At 36.5% G+C, this 13,412-nt stretch overlaps 1 protein-coding gene across 6 annotated transcripts in view; it reads right to left on the bottom strand.

The window, feature by feature from the left end:
• The window catches only part of DCAF6 (DDB1 and CUL4 associated factor 6), a 73,231-nt gene that overhangs the window by 54,019 nt on the left and 5,800 nt on the right, over window positions 1-13,412 (bottom strand). For all 6 annotated transcript variants that reach the window (XM_036406583.2, XM_036406616.2, XM_036406591.2 and 3 more), the window contains exon 2: window positions 3,165-3,226. In XM_036406583.2, the coding sequence (XP_036262476.1) occupies window positions 3,165-3,226 (62 nt within the window). The remainder of the gene's footprint in view (window positions 1-3,164; window positions 3,227-13,412) is intronic.

Raw genomic sequence — 13,412 nt, 5'->3', positions numbered from 1 at the left:
AGAAAATAAATAAAAATGGCTGTAGATATCCAGAATATCAGGAATATCCCCCAAGCAAAGAAGGGGGTAAAAAAGGCAGTGCTTTTCATCTGTGGAGTACAAGGTGAAAATTGTTTCTAAGAAAACACAAACTCCCTATACTGGTTTAAGCCTGGCTTTGAGGAATACATCTGAAAAGGACTTGTTCCCAAGTGCCATCCTGAAGGAGATGATTGCCATGAAGGATGCTGGTTTGTTATTGATCTGAATGCCTGTACATAGAAATGAGAAGTTAGTCCTTCAGGTAATATTCTTTATTTCAGAATGTAGTATTTACTCATGTCAAATGCTTCATCTACATCCTGAAATGCAGGAGCATTTCATCCTTCCTCAGCTTTCACAGGACCAAACCAGGAAGAAAATTAGCAGTATTTTTACTGCAATTCAATATGGTTTCGAGTTTCTTTATCCTCTACTTTCCTCACACTTCATTGCTGCTGGTCCAGATTGCTTCTCTTTCAACATTTCTCCTTTGGATTTAATCACTTCACACAGAACAGCTCACCTACCCCTGTACATTTCCTCATCTTCTTAAGCTCCCTTTACAGCTAACACAGAAAATGGCAAGTTCTGGCATACAAATGATCTTACTGAATTTGACCATGTGAACCTTGTTGAAAGAGGCAAATCCTGCCCTGGAAGGAAGATAAGGCTATTGGCAGACATCAATAATTCTGCAGAACCAATTCAATTACTTCACACAGTGCTGCTAGAAACTGTGTCTTCAAACCAAGGGGAAAATGGGACTGTTTCAAAGAGAATTGCCCCTGAACTCTGAGGTGAAAATACTCAGATTTTAAGCAAAAGGTGTTATGGTAATATTACTGTTACAAGAGCATGGATATGTGAAGTAATTAATGGAATATTCCCTTCTTCACAGATATCCTGCCTGGGTATGATTATACACACAGTTGTATCTCCCATAGGATCTCTCTTCTGTCTAACAGGTGGGAACTTGGACTTTACTTTTATCCTCAATTAGTAAAAAAAATTTCTTGCCTTAAGTAAGATGTCCACCGTGTCCAATTACATAGCATGCTTTATATAGAAAATATAAGTCACAGCTTATTCAACAGAACAATGAAAAAGTTCTTAAAAACACCAATCAACCAAACAAAACCCCAAACCCCTGCCATCCAACCTTCATTAAAAAAACCCAACCACCCAAAAACCAAACCCAGAAACACCTTTCAATAGGACAATATGGCATTAATTCCCTATATTTGAAATGCATGCTGAGTCAGTTGTGGGAAGAATAAAAATAAAAAAAAGCCTAATTACCATTGATGGTAATAAGGAGTTTAATAAGTACAAGCATTGTAATTTCATTGATTTCTATGTCATAGATTTTTTTAAAAACAAATAGTAAGAAATTATACTGAGTGGTTGTTAGCCTTAAAATATTATTCCTTGCAAAAAACCACACAGTAAATGAGGTAGGAACTCCCAATAGCCCATTCCTTAAAGCTGGAGAGTTCTGAGCAAACTTAACTTCTAAAGACATTTTTTCAAACTGTAGTATTTTAATATTGTATTTAAATTCTGAAGTATTTTAAATACCTGCAAATAATGCTGTAAGTTTACAATTTAAGTATTTTCCACCCACTGAAACAATTAGGCCATATGTAAAAGCATACTTTCAAAGCTAACACAATCACATCAAAATTGGTTTTCAAATAAATATCCATCAGGTAGATTAAAGCAACATCAACAGCCAACACCAAATCTGCAATTTCTATTACATGACACAGAGGCAGATAATTGAATAGAGATCAGTCGCTTAACATTTAACAAGTAGTGAAGAAATATTATTTTCCTATATTCTATTTTAATAGGAAAAAAATACTTTTTTACAAGGAAATAAAGAAAAACATAAATAAAAAGCCCTAATCAACTTCAGCAAAATAAACTTGAAAAATTTAATCTTAAGTATTTAAGGAGATGATAAATTACTTAGGGAAGAAATTTGGAAGCAAAGTATCACTGTTACAATCTTGAATATGAAAATTAATAAATACACACAGTATCATTGAATTGTTTGGGTTGGAAGAGACCTTACATCATCATTCTTGTAACATTCATTGGAAAAAAAAAAAAAAGAGAAATGTATATATTTGTGTCATTACACCAACACCATCTGTACCAGAACATTAAACTTATAATGTAATCAGCACAGGAAAAGTAGCTCACATTTATACACAGCAATTCTAATCATGGCCTTTTTCAGACTTTCCAGGCTCACAAAAACACAGGCACATCCAAATCATACTTCTGACCTCGAGAAGGCTGCATGCTAACAACACTTGCTCCTTAAAACTACTACTGTGTTCATTTAAAATTACATTGCTCCTCAATTTAATTAAAAGTCTGAGCAACTCAAGCTAAAATAATCATTATGTTTGTACAGTTTTGGAATTACACATTAAAGTACAAAAGCTGCACGTATGTTTTCATTTTTTTATAGAATACTTTCATTTTTCAGATATCATGTACAACTAACACTTTAACAACCATGAATTTCTGCTCTAATCCTCAAAGGTAACATGACAGCCTCTTTGTCCTGAACCTAGTTTAGGTAAAAGCTTTATTTAAAAAAAGATATGTTTTAAAATATTTGGACCCCTTTCAAAAATCAATGTTAATATTTAAATAAGCCTTTCAGGAAGGCTTATTTTTGTTTTCATTGCCTATAAGTCAGCATGTAGCACTTGATGATTTGCTTTTTGAAATTGGAAAATAAATCACTCAAAACACTAATAAATTTTTAATTCAGCACAGTATAATAACAAAAAAAAACCCTTCATGTCAAGGTTTAAAATGAGTCCTAACTGAAAAGGTAGGAATGTGTTTAAATGGCAGGAGAGATTAATTCAATCAGTAATAGATAAGACATTAAGATACAGGACTGGTATTTTGTTTTGCTTCAATGGTAAAAGTGTCAGATATTCAAGAAGAAACAAACAGCAAGAGAATTCAGATGTAGATCTCAACAAGCAGAGTGGTCCTGCTCAGCTTTAATGTACAAATAAAAGATATTTCACTTTTTAAGTTGAGGGACGATTACCATGGCAACAAAATCACAATTTAACAATTTTTAACAAACAAAAAAGCAACAAGTGACTTACACATCCATCATGCACATTCAAGGTTGCTTCAAGTTTTAATCTTTGGATAAATTCTCTTCTCCCTGTGAAGAAAAATACCAATTAGATAACTTTTAAAAACTGAAGTAGTTCAGAGCCTGCTAATGACCATTCACATGTAAAAACCTAAACGGTAAAGAACCAGAATATAAATTTAAATCTTGAAACAATTCATATGGTTCTCATTTTACAAATCCTAAGATAAGCATGACATTTGCTGGTTCTTCCACCCCCTTTATTAAGAGTGCAGAAATGGCAAAACGAACGTTTCATAGGTTCACAGGCTGATGCTCCCTCTAAAACTAATAGCAAGAAAACAGAAATTAATCCTGTGGTTATTTGGTTCACTTAGCTGAGAGGGAACTATGATAACATAGTTCAAGCAGTACAACCCTTGCATTTGGAAAATTAACATTTCAGACCAGTAACATTCTGTTTCATTAAAATTATGTGAAAAGATGAGACGAAGGATGAAGGTGAAATCTATAAATGCATATGAAGACAAAGCCCCAGGAACTTTCATGTCCTTATACTCTATGTACAAACTGATTTTACCACTGCACTCAAAAACATTACTGTACTAAACATGTGAAGAGGGAAAACCAAAGTATATTGACAAAAATGTGGTCTTTTCCTGAACTAAATGTTTCAACACATGGCTTCAACTGTCAGGTTATACTGAACCTAATATTCCCCAAAAAGCACACTCAGAAAAGAAAAATACTGGTAAACCTAATATTTTTAACTTCAATCCCAAAAGCTTCTAAATTCAAGGACTATTTCCTCTTTTTAATTCTGAAACTCTTTTCTGAAAGAGAGTTAGCACATCTCTCAGAACAAAATTCCAGGTAAGAGCATCAGACTATAGGCCTATGCCAGGCTGCACTGCTTCCAAATATGTAACTGTAAAATTCACTCAAAATGAACCTTAAAAACCTAGAATCAGGAAAAGAACAGCAAGAGAATCCACATCTGAAAAATGCTACATTTGTGAACTTGCTTTGGCAGTGTAGCACATATTTGGAAAAGTAGTTTCTCCTCTCTCCACTTGCCTCTTCTGAATGCTTTTTCTTTCCCCCATATACTCTCCAGCCCTGCAAAAGAACACCTGATATCCACACCTGGTCCCTCACAACCACCTGTCTGGAAGCAGGCACTGAGCATCCCTGCCCCACTCCCTTCTCCAAGGCCAGGACATCCTTCCAGCAGCACCAACTCCTGCACCCCATCCAATGTTCATGCAGCCTTCCTTCCATCAAAAGGTCTGGGCTAGATACCTCAGCTTTGCTGGAAGTAGAAGCCACCTCCAGAATTCAAAATTGCTCATAACACTGCTTAAATACCACATTAGATGAAGATCATACTTGGGCAAAATATTTTTTCTGTTTCAAGAGGAGGTACTTAGTGGGTGAAATGGTTATAAAGTGCTTGCACTTAAAGCATGTCTGAGCCAGATTAAAAAAGCCAGACTTCCCTCATGCCCCATTTTATAAACACTGAACTTGTGACATGTCAGGTGCTACAATTTCTGTTAACCAGGAGTAACCATAATTAGAGAAAGATTAAAATAATGACATCTTATGCACCCTGCTCTACTAGCAAGAATGAATGCATTCTTGGATTAGGAATACACATCTACCTAGTTTCTTCACCACTTCTCCTGATCCATTTTTCTCCCTCCAGGGACACACTTCAACTGTAGATTCTTAATGGTTGGTTTATTGTACCTCTCTGTGAAATCCTATTAATTTTTCAAATTAAATGATTTCTGTGTTTTCAATGGAGATTCCTACTTTCAGGTTAATTTGATTTCTTCAATTGCTTGTAAGTAAATATGAATGCTGAGGAGGGAAAGATCACCTGCTGCATGCTTGGGTATCATTTTGCATGACAGAAGCTTTAAAATTTGCTTCTGGGGTGCTCCTGTATATTGCAAAATACAGAGCAGTAATGCACTACCTCCAATAGGATAACTTCATTAAGAATTGTATACTCCATAGACCAACACAAAAATACAGTGTTTGCCAGACCCATCACACTTTCATTGAAAAACAGAAAAAATCTGATAGCAGTGGATGATTGTTGGGCATTGCACCACATGCATAAAATACATGTGGAACAAGGTGATGTCTGCAGAGCAACAGGCAGGTGCTTGCTGAGAATCCTCTATACACACAAACACCAAAGATTATTCAAACTGATATTTAAAAACAAACAGAACAACAGATTTTTCTCCTTCCTGTATGCTCTGGTTTTAATCCAAATCACTTAAACCAGCAGGTAAGAAACAACAACTGTGTTCTAATCACATTTTCAATTTCAATTTTTATTTCCTTACAGAAATCTGTTGACAAAATAAGATATGAACAGTTTGTTGCTGTTAGATTAGGATTTTTTGGTTTTAATAAGAACACACTATCCATACTAGTTTTGGTAAACCTGAGATGTAGGCATAATGTGTCTCATATACTCAACACTGGGCCATTTAAAACATTTTAAAAAATTGTTAGGATTGCATATATGATTTGTTATATATGTGTTTAGTTATTTATCCTTTGATCATTTTTTTATCTATATATTTGAGAAAGGAATTAAATGCAAACAAAATTACAACTTAAATAGTTTCTATATTCCCTAAAGGAAAATGGGGGCAAGGGAGAAAGCATTTAAAATGTTTTGCCTCCAAAACCCCCTCTTATTTGATTAAGTACTAAAAGCAGTAAGACAACTGAATTGATTGGTTGTAGTTTATCTGACCATTCAAAACTAGAACCACCAGATCCTAAGTGGTGCTTTCACTCTTAAATAAAAACCTGAACTACATGAATAAACTGATCTGAAGAAAATACTGCTTCTGCTTTTGCTATTGTTAAAAGCTGAGCAAAGTCACTGAATCTGTGTTCCTTGTACTTCAGCAATGACTCCCACAGGTTCACTTGGTTTGATAAAAAATGATCAGCAGTAAGTATTAGAATTTGTCACTGGAATATTTTTGTCACTGATTCACTTTTATGACATTGAAAAAAAATTAAGAAGCAATACCTCTTGGTTTGTTTTGTTTCAGCATCTCCAGCTCTTATTGCTGGACTTCCTAGCAGTCAGATTCTCCATGTCAAGGGCTCTGCTCTCCCAAGTGACAAGAACCTTCACAATCCTTAATTCCCACTGACCTAATCCAAAGGCTGCCTGTTCCCTCCACCTTCCTACAAAGGCAGCTCTCCTGGCTCCCCTTTCACTACAATGATGGATGAAACAAAACCCCAAAAGTACTTTCCTCTTACAATATCAGCATGTTTAGATTTTTCCCACCCCAATGCTGAGAACAGGCTCTCAAGCCAGAAACTATTTCCTTTCCCCTTCAACTATGTAGTGCCCCTAGAAAGGCAATAATTTAAATTCTGTCAAAGTGATTCAATATATTGTTTCCTATATTCAAATAAAGCCTAGGACATGGATCAAGTGATCTAGCTGTCATCACCAAGATTATCTCACTGGACACATGGGGCTTGTTCAAAACTGCTAAGGTGAATTTACTAACAAAAACACGATAAAGCAAAACAAAAAAATAAGCCCTGGTAAATTTCAAATGGCTGTGATGACCTCCCCGTGTTTACATAGCTGAAATTTGGAAAGCTGTCAAACTAATGCTCCACCCACCCATTTTCACTAGTTATGCACCAAGTGAAGCCTCAAGGTTCAGCTGTTCTCAGTACAATGATCAATAATATTCTCCGTTTTTAGCCATCCACCTATTCTCATCAAACATTGTGCACTACTGAAGCCTCAAGGTACAGTGAAACTCTCAGTGCAGTGATCAATAATTTTTTTTAGTTTATATTAAGCTGGAGACTTAGGGACCATTCTGTGTATGAAAGAAGCCCCACTTTGAGTCATTCATGATACAAATTTAAATATGAGAAAGTGGGTGAAAGAGAAGCTGCAACTGTTTCTTTGTAACTTTATTTCTTCAAAACACCCACTGTACACAAAGTCAAACCAAACGCTGCCTTGCAACTCCCACCTGGAGAATTACCCAACCTGGGTGTCTGGGCAGTGCCCTAATCTCACTTCAGGGAGCAAGCAATACCAAAATAAAACAGCATCCCTTGTACTCCCCACTCACAGTCCTTACGACACCATTTAGGTCACAATCCTCAGTTTAAGAATTGCTGATCAGGTGCTTCTACGTGCCTGTTTTGGCATAGAGACACACACACATTTCGTTTGTAAATAACTGAGTGAAACCTGCTTCAGAACTGATGACAGCAGACAAGTTGGATGCTCTGAGCATGCAAAACCTTCATATATTTAAAACTGGGCTCAAAAGCTTCCCCTTGAAGAAGTACAGATCATTTCATGATGAAGGTTTAGCTTTAAAGCACACTTGTGCTCCACAGAAATTTAACTAAACTTTGATCCAAAGCAGCACCAGCACAGTATAAGATGTCAAAAGACAACCCTTATTCAGTAATAGACCCCATTTATCAAATGAACACTCATTTATATCAAGCTGGCTCTTTGCAAGGCCAAGTCCCTCAGCGCTGGCTCGCTGTGACATTTGGAATGCCCTAGTTTAAAGCTGAAATGGAGCCAGCATCTGTTCCCAATGCAGAGCACATGTTATCCTGCACTCTGGGTGCATTTCAAAACTTCTCTTGGTTTTTCAGGGTACAATTTAGGCATTTCTGAAGTAACCCCATTTGTATATAGCTTATTTTGCTGGATTAACTACATCAAACTCTTCTGATCCACATCGAAACACAATTCTTCCAGCCACCAGAATTCTCCATATACCATAAAGCAAACAGGACTACACATAATAAGCACTGAATTAACTTCCATCAAGGTAAGTTAAAATTCATGAAGATTAATTACAACCTTAAAAATCACTTCTTAGCTATGTAGGTGAACACTGGCCCTATTTTATAGTCATTGTGACAAAGGCTCAAGCAATTTATCAAAGGAAGAGTGAACCAGCAGTACTGCCAGAAACCAAATCCATGGGTGTGACCTCCAATCCTTTGAACAAGGCTCTGTGTTATATTTCCTCAGTCTTCTGCACAACTGCAAAAATGCCAAAAAAATATAACTCTTGGTTCTGTCAATGTTTAAAAGACTACCTTTCAAGAGACTATGATCAACTATTTCATTATGGTTTAAGTTCAAAGCAGATAACTCAAATTATTCTTTGTTCTTAATGATACATCACAAAGCCTGAAAGAATGAACAATATGAAGAAAACACAAAAATATTTTTTATTGTCTACAAAGAGACTTCTTTGCCATTTTAATATGACAGAGTTTTGCTGCTAACCACCCAGCATCAAACAACTTGGTGCTAATCAAGCCTGTACTCAAATCCTAAAATAGGCTCAAGTAATGAGCTTTAGGTATTAAGAAACACAAAACTTTCAGATATAATAACACCAAGACAGAAACTACAGAAGAGTGGACACTATGCCCTAAATTATAAATCAGCAACCTATAATATCTCATGGTGAGTATATTAATACAAAATCTGATCTCAAAAAACTCACTAACAACAACAAAAACAAACAAAGAAAAACAAAACAAAAACCAAACCAAACCAAACGAAAAACCCAAACAACCAAAAAAGAGATCTGCTGAAGTTTTGGGAAAAAAAAAGTTCAGCAATGTTATACACTTTAGGGTAATAAATAAGCATTTTGGAAAATACTTCCGTTTAGGTTTGCTTCTACAGAATCTGCAAAAATAGGTTACTGTAGGTAAGAGCACGGATAAGATGTGCTTGGTTAGTACCAATGGCTGTAATTAACTTTGAAACATGTTTTGGATACTGAAAGTATCCACTCCCAAATATAAACCTCCACTGGGCTCCATAACTGGTAAGATTACAAGCATTTGGGCTTTAAACCAATGTCTTTGATTTCTGTTTGATATTTACCATGGTTTATGCCTGAAAGATTTCATAAAATTCAGCAGCATTAATACAAAGTGTTTAAGGTGGTCTCAGTGACAAAAATGGACAAAAAAGGATAAAGTACAAGTATGTTTCTCAGAGAAGGCACATTATCTATGCTGTACTGACTGGTGCTAAGTGGATTTCATTCACAAGTACACCACATTCTGACAGATATCCTTACACTTCCCCTTGCACTGCCCATACTTATGTCTTCTGTACTGTCCTTGCCACAGACTGCAAGTGAGGTTTTGTGACAGGAGGAAAAATATGCCAGTTTTCAGCATTTTTGATATTTATTCAATCCTTTAAAGTAGTCCGATGATCAAATACAAACTACTCACTGAGACAAAAGGCACTTGAAATTCTTCTATTATGCCACAAATATTCCCAATTTCTATAGAGCAGAGGACAAAATTCACATGACAAAACTAAGAGAAGCTCTATCTATGTAAAAGATAACACATACCACCTTACTCCCCTCAACAGAAAACTGCTGCTTTCTCCACCAGCACTAAAATAGGACTCCCAAAGAAACTCCTTGAAATTCCAAAACAGATACGAACACAAAACCAACAGTTACCAGATCAAGAAAAATACACTTGTTCCCTGATTTCTTCTCCAAAGACAAGTCAAAGGAGGCTTCTGTTAACTGAAGGCAAAATAAATATTATACAGATTGTTGCAAGTTGGAGTAAACAGTATTACTGTAGGTTTCAACACGTCTTTGGAAATGCTTTCCTTTGACTTTTAAGAGTCTTCATCTGAAATTATGTGGGCAGCAATGTTGAATACTTTCTTATAAAAATGACATCAATGTAATAACCCAGTCAATCCTTAACACCACTTGAGGAAATACAGAGCAGGAACTCTGCTTTATGTTCTCAGATACCACTGACCACTGTGACACCCAAGGTTCATTAGGAGCTCCATCTCCCAGCAGGAAAAGATGAGATCTAGGAAGCTGAAATGCAGTGCTGCTCCACCCCAGTCCAAAAGTTAAAATTGCTCCTAGCAGAACCAGGGTATTTCACTTCCAGGCACTCAGGCAAAATGACACTGGAGCATGCAGAATGGCTAGGAAATGGAAAGAAAAAGTGGAATCTGCTTTTAAGAGAGCATTCCTAGAGGAATGTCCTCTTTCCTGCTGAGGAGGTGTGTGCCCCCAATGTCACCAGTCCTGCCATCACCTTCCAGTGCCTGCTGCTTCTCCCACTCTGCCAGCAGGACTAACCTCAGCAATTCCAGACAAAGGCTCTGGACAAAATTAAAGCCTACTATTTAAAGTTGTTTAAGCTAACTCAATACTCATCTTTAAACAGATTAAGAAGTGATTATACAGAAGCTTACCAGCATATCTATAGCCATGTCTTCTAGCAAAAAGCACCCCAGGGCCTGCCTTTCCCTCAAGTGAAATTGAGAACTTGGACAGCATGGAACTGAATTAAGGCATTTAACATTCTGCACACCTGCCTATTCAACATACCATTTAATCCTGGGTAGAATAGGAATTGTACACTGCTGGGTTTGTTAGGGGGAACTCAGGAAATAGATATATATAATAGCATAACAGATATGGGTCATAACCCCTTACGATTACAAATGTAAACAACAGGAAACTGACCGGGATTAAAGACAGGATTACATCAAAAATTGAGCTCAAGTAGAAAGCTGAGTCTTGATGGGAGATGACTGTTATCAGTGTACTGACATAGGTTAAATTATAGATGGGTATTTAAAAACAAATGGGGGCAGGGGGGAAGAAACCCTTTTAAACTCCCTTTGTTTAAAAATAAATGGGGAAAAAAAACCCTTTAAAATTACATTGCCTGTTGCAGTAAACTATATGTATTCATCCTAGGCAACAAAACCCAACCTGTTTAACTACAGAGACTCTTTTTTTTTACTGAAGAGAGTTCTCAAGACATAACAGTGTTTTTTAAATAAAACCAAATTAAAAAGGAACCAGATTTTTTCCTCATTTCCTAGAAAGGTAAATAACAGGAACAGACTACAATAACTGTAACAAAGCAATGCAACTTAAATACAGAGGTGGGTTGGGTTTAACAGCTTAATTTTAACAGTTCTTTATTTTGGTGAAGTTTCAGCAGTTCAAAAAGTGTTGAACAAGCACTGATGGTTCAGAACACATGAAGTTCACAGGGAAGAGAAGGGACAGATTCTCATCTCGCCCATGATATCTGTTAGAGAACAGTCAGCATTAATGACACACTCAATCTTCCCAGAGAAAAGTGTGCAGATCCTTGAAGAACAAGAGGAGGAAAATATGGGGTTATTAAAATTCACTGATGTGACTCAGATTCCATCTCACGATATTCACATTCAATATTTAATGATTCACACACACTAGAGCACTTGGGACACATCTGAATCAGCAGCTCACTAAGCTCCAAAGGCACAAAAACGCCAAGACTTACACTCAAACAGTGAAAAATCCAGCTTTGTTCAAAGGCTGGTATAGTTTGTGTCTGAACTGATCCCTTTCCTTAGTGCCAGGACAGGACTGGTCTCAAGTGTCAACAGGTTCTTGATACATGATCAGTTTTATCCCACTAGACTATTCTGGGGACACTCAAGGATAGAAGATCAGGAATCACATGCAAAGTCACAAGAACTCACAGAGCTGCAGTGCAACATCTTGGAAGTGACTGAACACAGGCAGGTTTAATGGTCTGTCCTAATGCAGTTAATGGAAGCAATCCAACTGGAAGAAAGCTATGGGAGGAAAAAAATTTAAATAAATAAATAAAGGGGAGAGATCTAAAGGATCTCTCACATCACTGCCTCATCCTGAAATACAAATCCAGTACATGCTGTACACGACTTGTTTTTGCAGCGAGAGACAGCTTTCATGTATCAAAGCTCATTATTAGAAGATCAAGGTACAACTTAACTACGAAGCTGGCTGAAACACTCAGCATCAAGGCAGGCAGTTATTTACAAAGCAATCACATTTCCTGTACAGTCTTTAAAAGCACACAATGTAAATGCAATGAAATATTGCAATCAAAAATGAAAATATATTATAAGTGCACACAAATGTCTGCAGTCTCCAGCTGTCTGCAGAAGAACACTAAGGCTCCAAAGGATATAAAGCAAATACATTTGCATCCTAAGACTGAGTAAATTTCAAATATTATAATACATGTAGAGCCTTGGGACTACAACCCATTTACACACACTCCTACTACCTGGCAGCCATTAACACACATGATTAATGTTCAGTTAATCAGATATTACACATAAGTTAATCCCTTAAAATAAAAAAGTACATCTGCATAGTTCTGTCCATTTGAAGAAATTATGACAAATCTGCAGACAACCGGAAAGGCCTCCTGAATTTCTGAAGGACAGAAAATCAACAGTCTGAAACAGTTATACCAATTTTTCATCATTTCTTCTGGCCAAATATAATGCCAGAAATCCACCTTCCATTTTAATTCATATGTCAAAATGCAACAGCAGCAAAGCAGTTGGTGGTTTAGAAAATTAAAACATCAAAACTCAGTAAATAGGTTCATTGATAAGTTCTGATCTAGGCAGTAGTATAAAATTTTTTTAAAAAAGAAAAAACAAAACCCAAAAAGCAGGTTTCTGCAAAGTAATCCCACCAAAGAACACCATAATGTGATCCATAATGGTCTACAGTTTTACACAAACTGGTATTTGTACATAAAAAACCAGAAGCTGTGCTACTATGAATCCCCAGCACCCTAAAAACAGCCATTGGAAATCATTCTCTTATTTCAGGACAGAGTGACAGAAGGCCCCAAGTAATCCCAGACCCTGCATGTATGCATGTAATTTTTCCCTTTTATTTTTTAAAGAAAATACACAAAAATTATCATCAACACATTATCACTGAATGGAAGCAAAATGAGACAACACTGTGGAGAAAGAAGCAGTAACAAACCATATCAATTAAATCACAAAACACACAGGAAGATGAAACTGAAAAAAGGTCAATTATATCAACCACGTGCAAAGATTTCTAAGACAACAGCAAAACAAGCTGTCAAATTTACCTAGATTAATGCTACATGGCTGTACCCCTTGCAGGTCCAAGTGGCTCCTGTCCTCCACTCCCACAGCTCAGTTAGTCTGTGCTTGAAATAAGCCCAAAGATAGCAGAAGGCTGATTAAACTGAAATTAAAGCTAAGTATTCAGCACTTAGGCCACAGAAATACTCATCTAACCTTAATCCTTCCTCCCAGCTCACATCTCTTTCTGGTTTTCTGATATGTACTAAATTATTACCAGACAGCATT

The sequence above is a fragment of the Molothrus ater genome, chromosome 2, assembly GCF_012460135.2.
Source record: "Molothrus ater isolate BHLD 08-10-18 breed brown headed cowbird chromosome 2, BPBGC_Mater_1.1, whole genome shotgun sequence".
Lineage (NCBI taxonomy): Eukaryota > Metazoa > Chordata > Aves > Passeriformes > Icteridae > Molothrus > Molothrus ater.
Note: the sequence above shows the minus strand (reverse complement) of the source record. Positions and strands in the feature narration are given on the sequence as shown.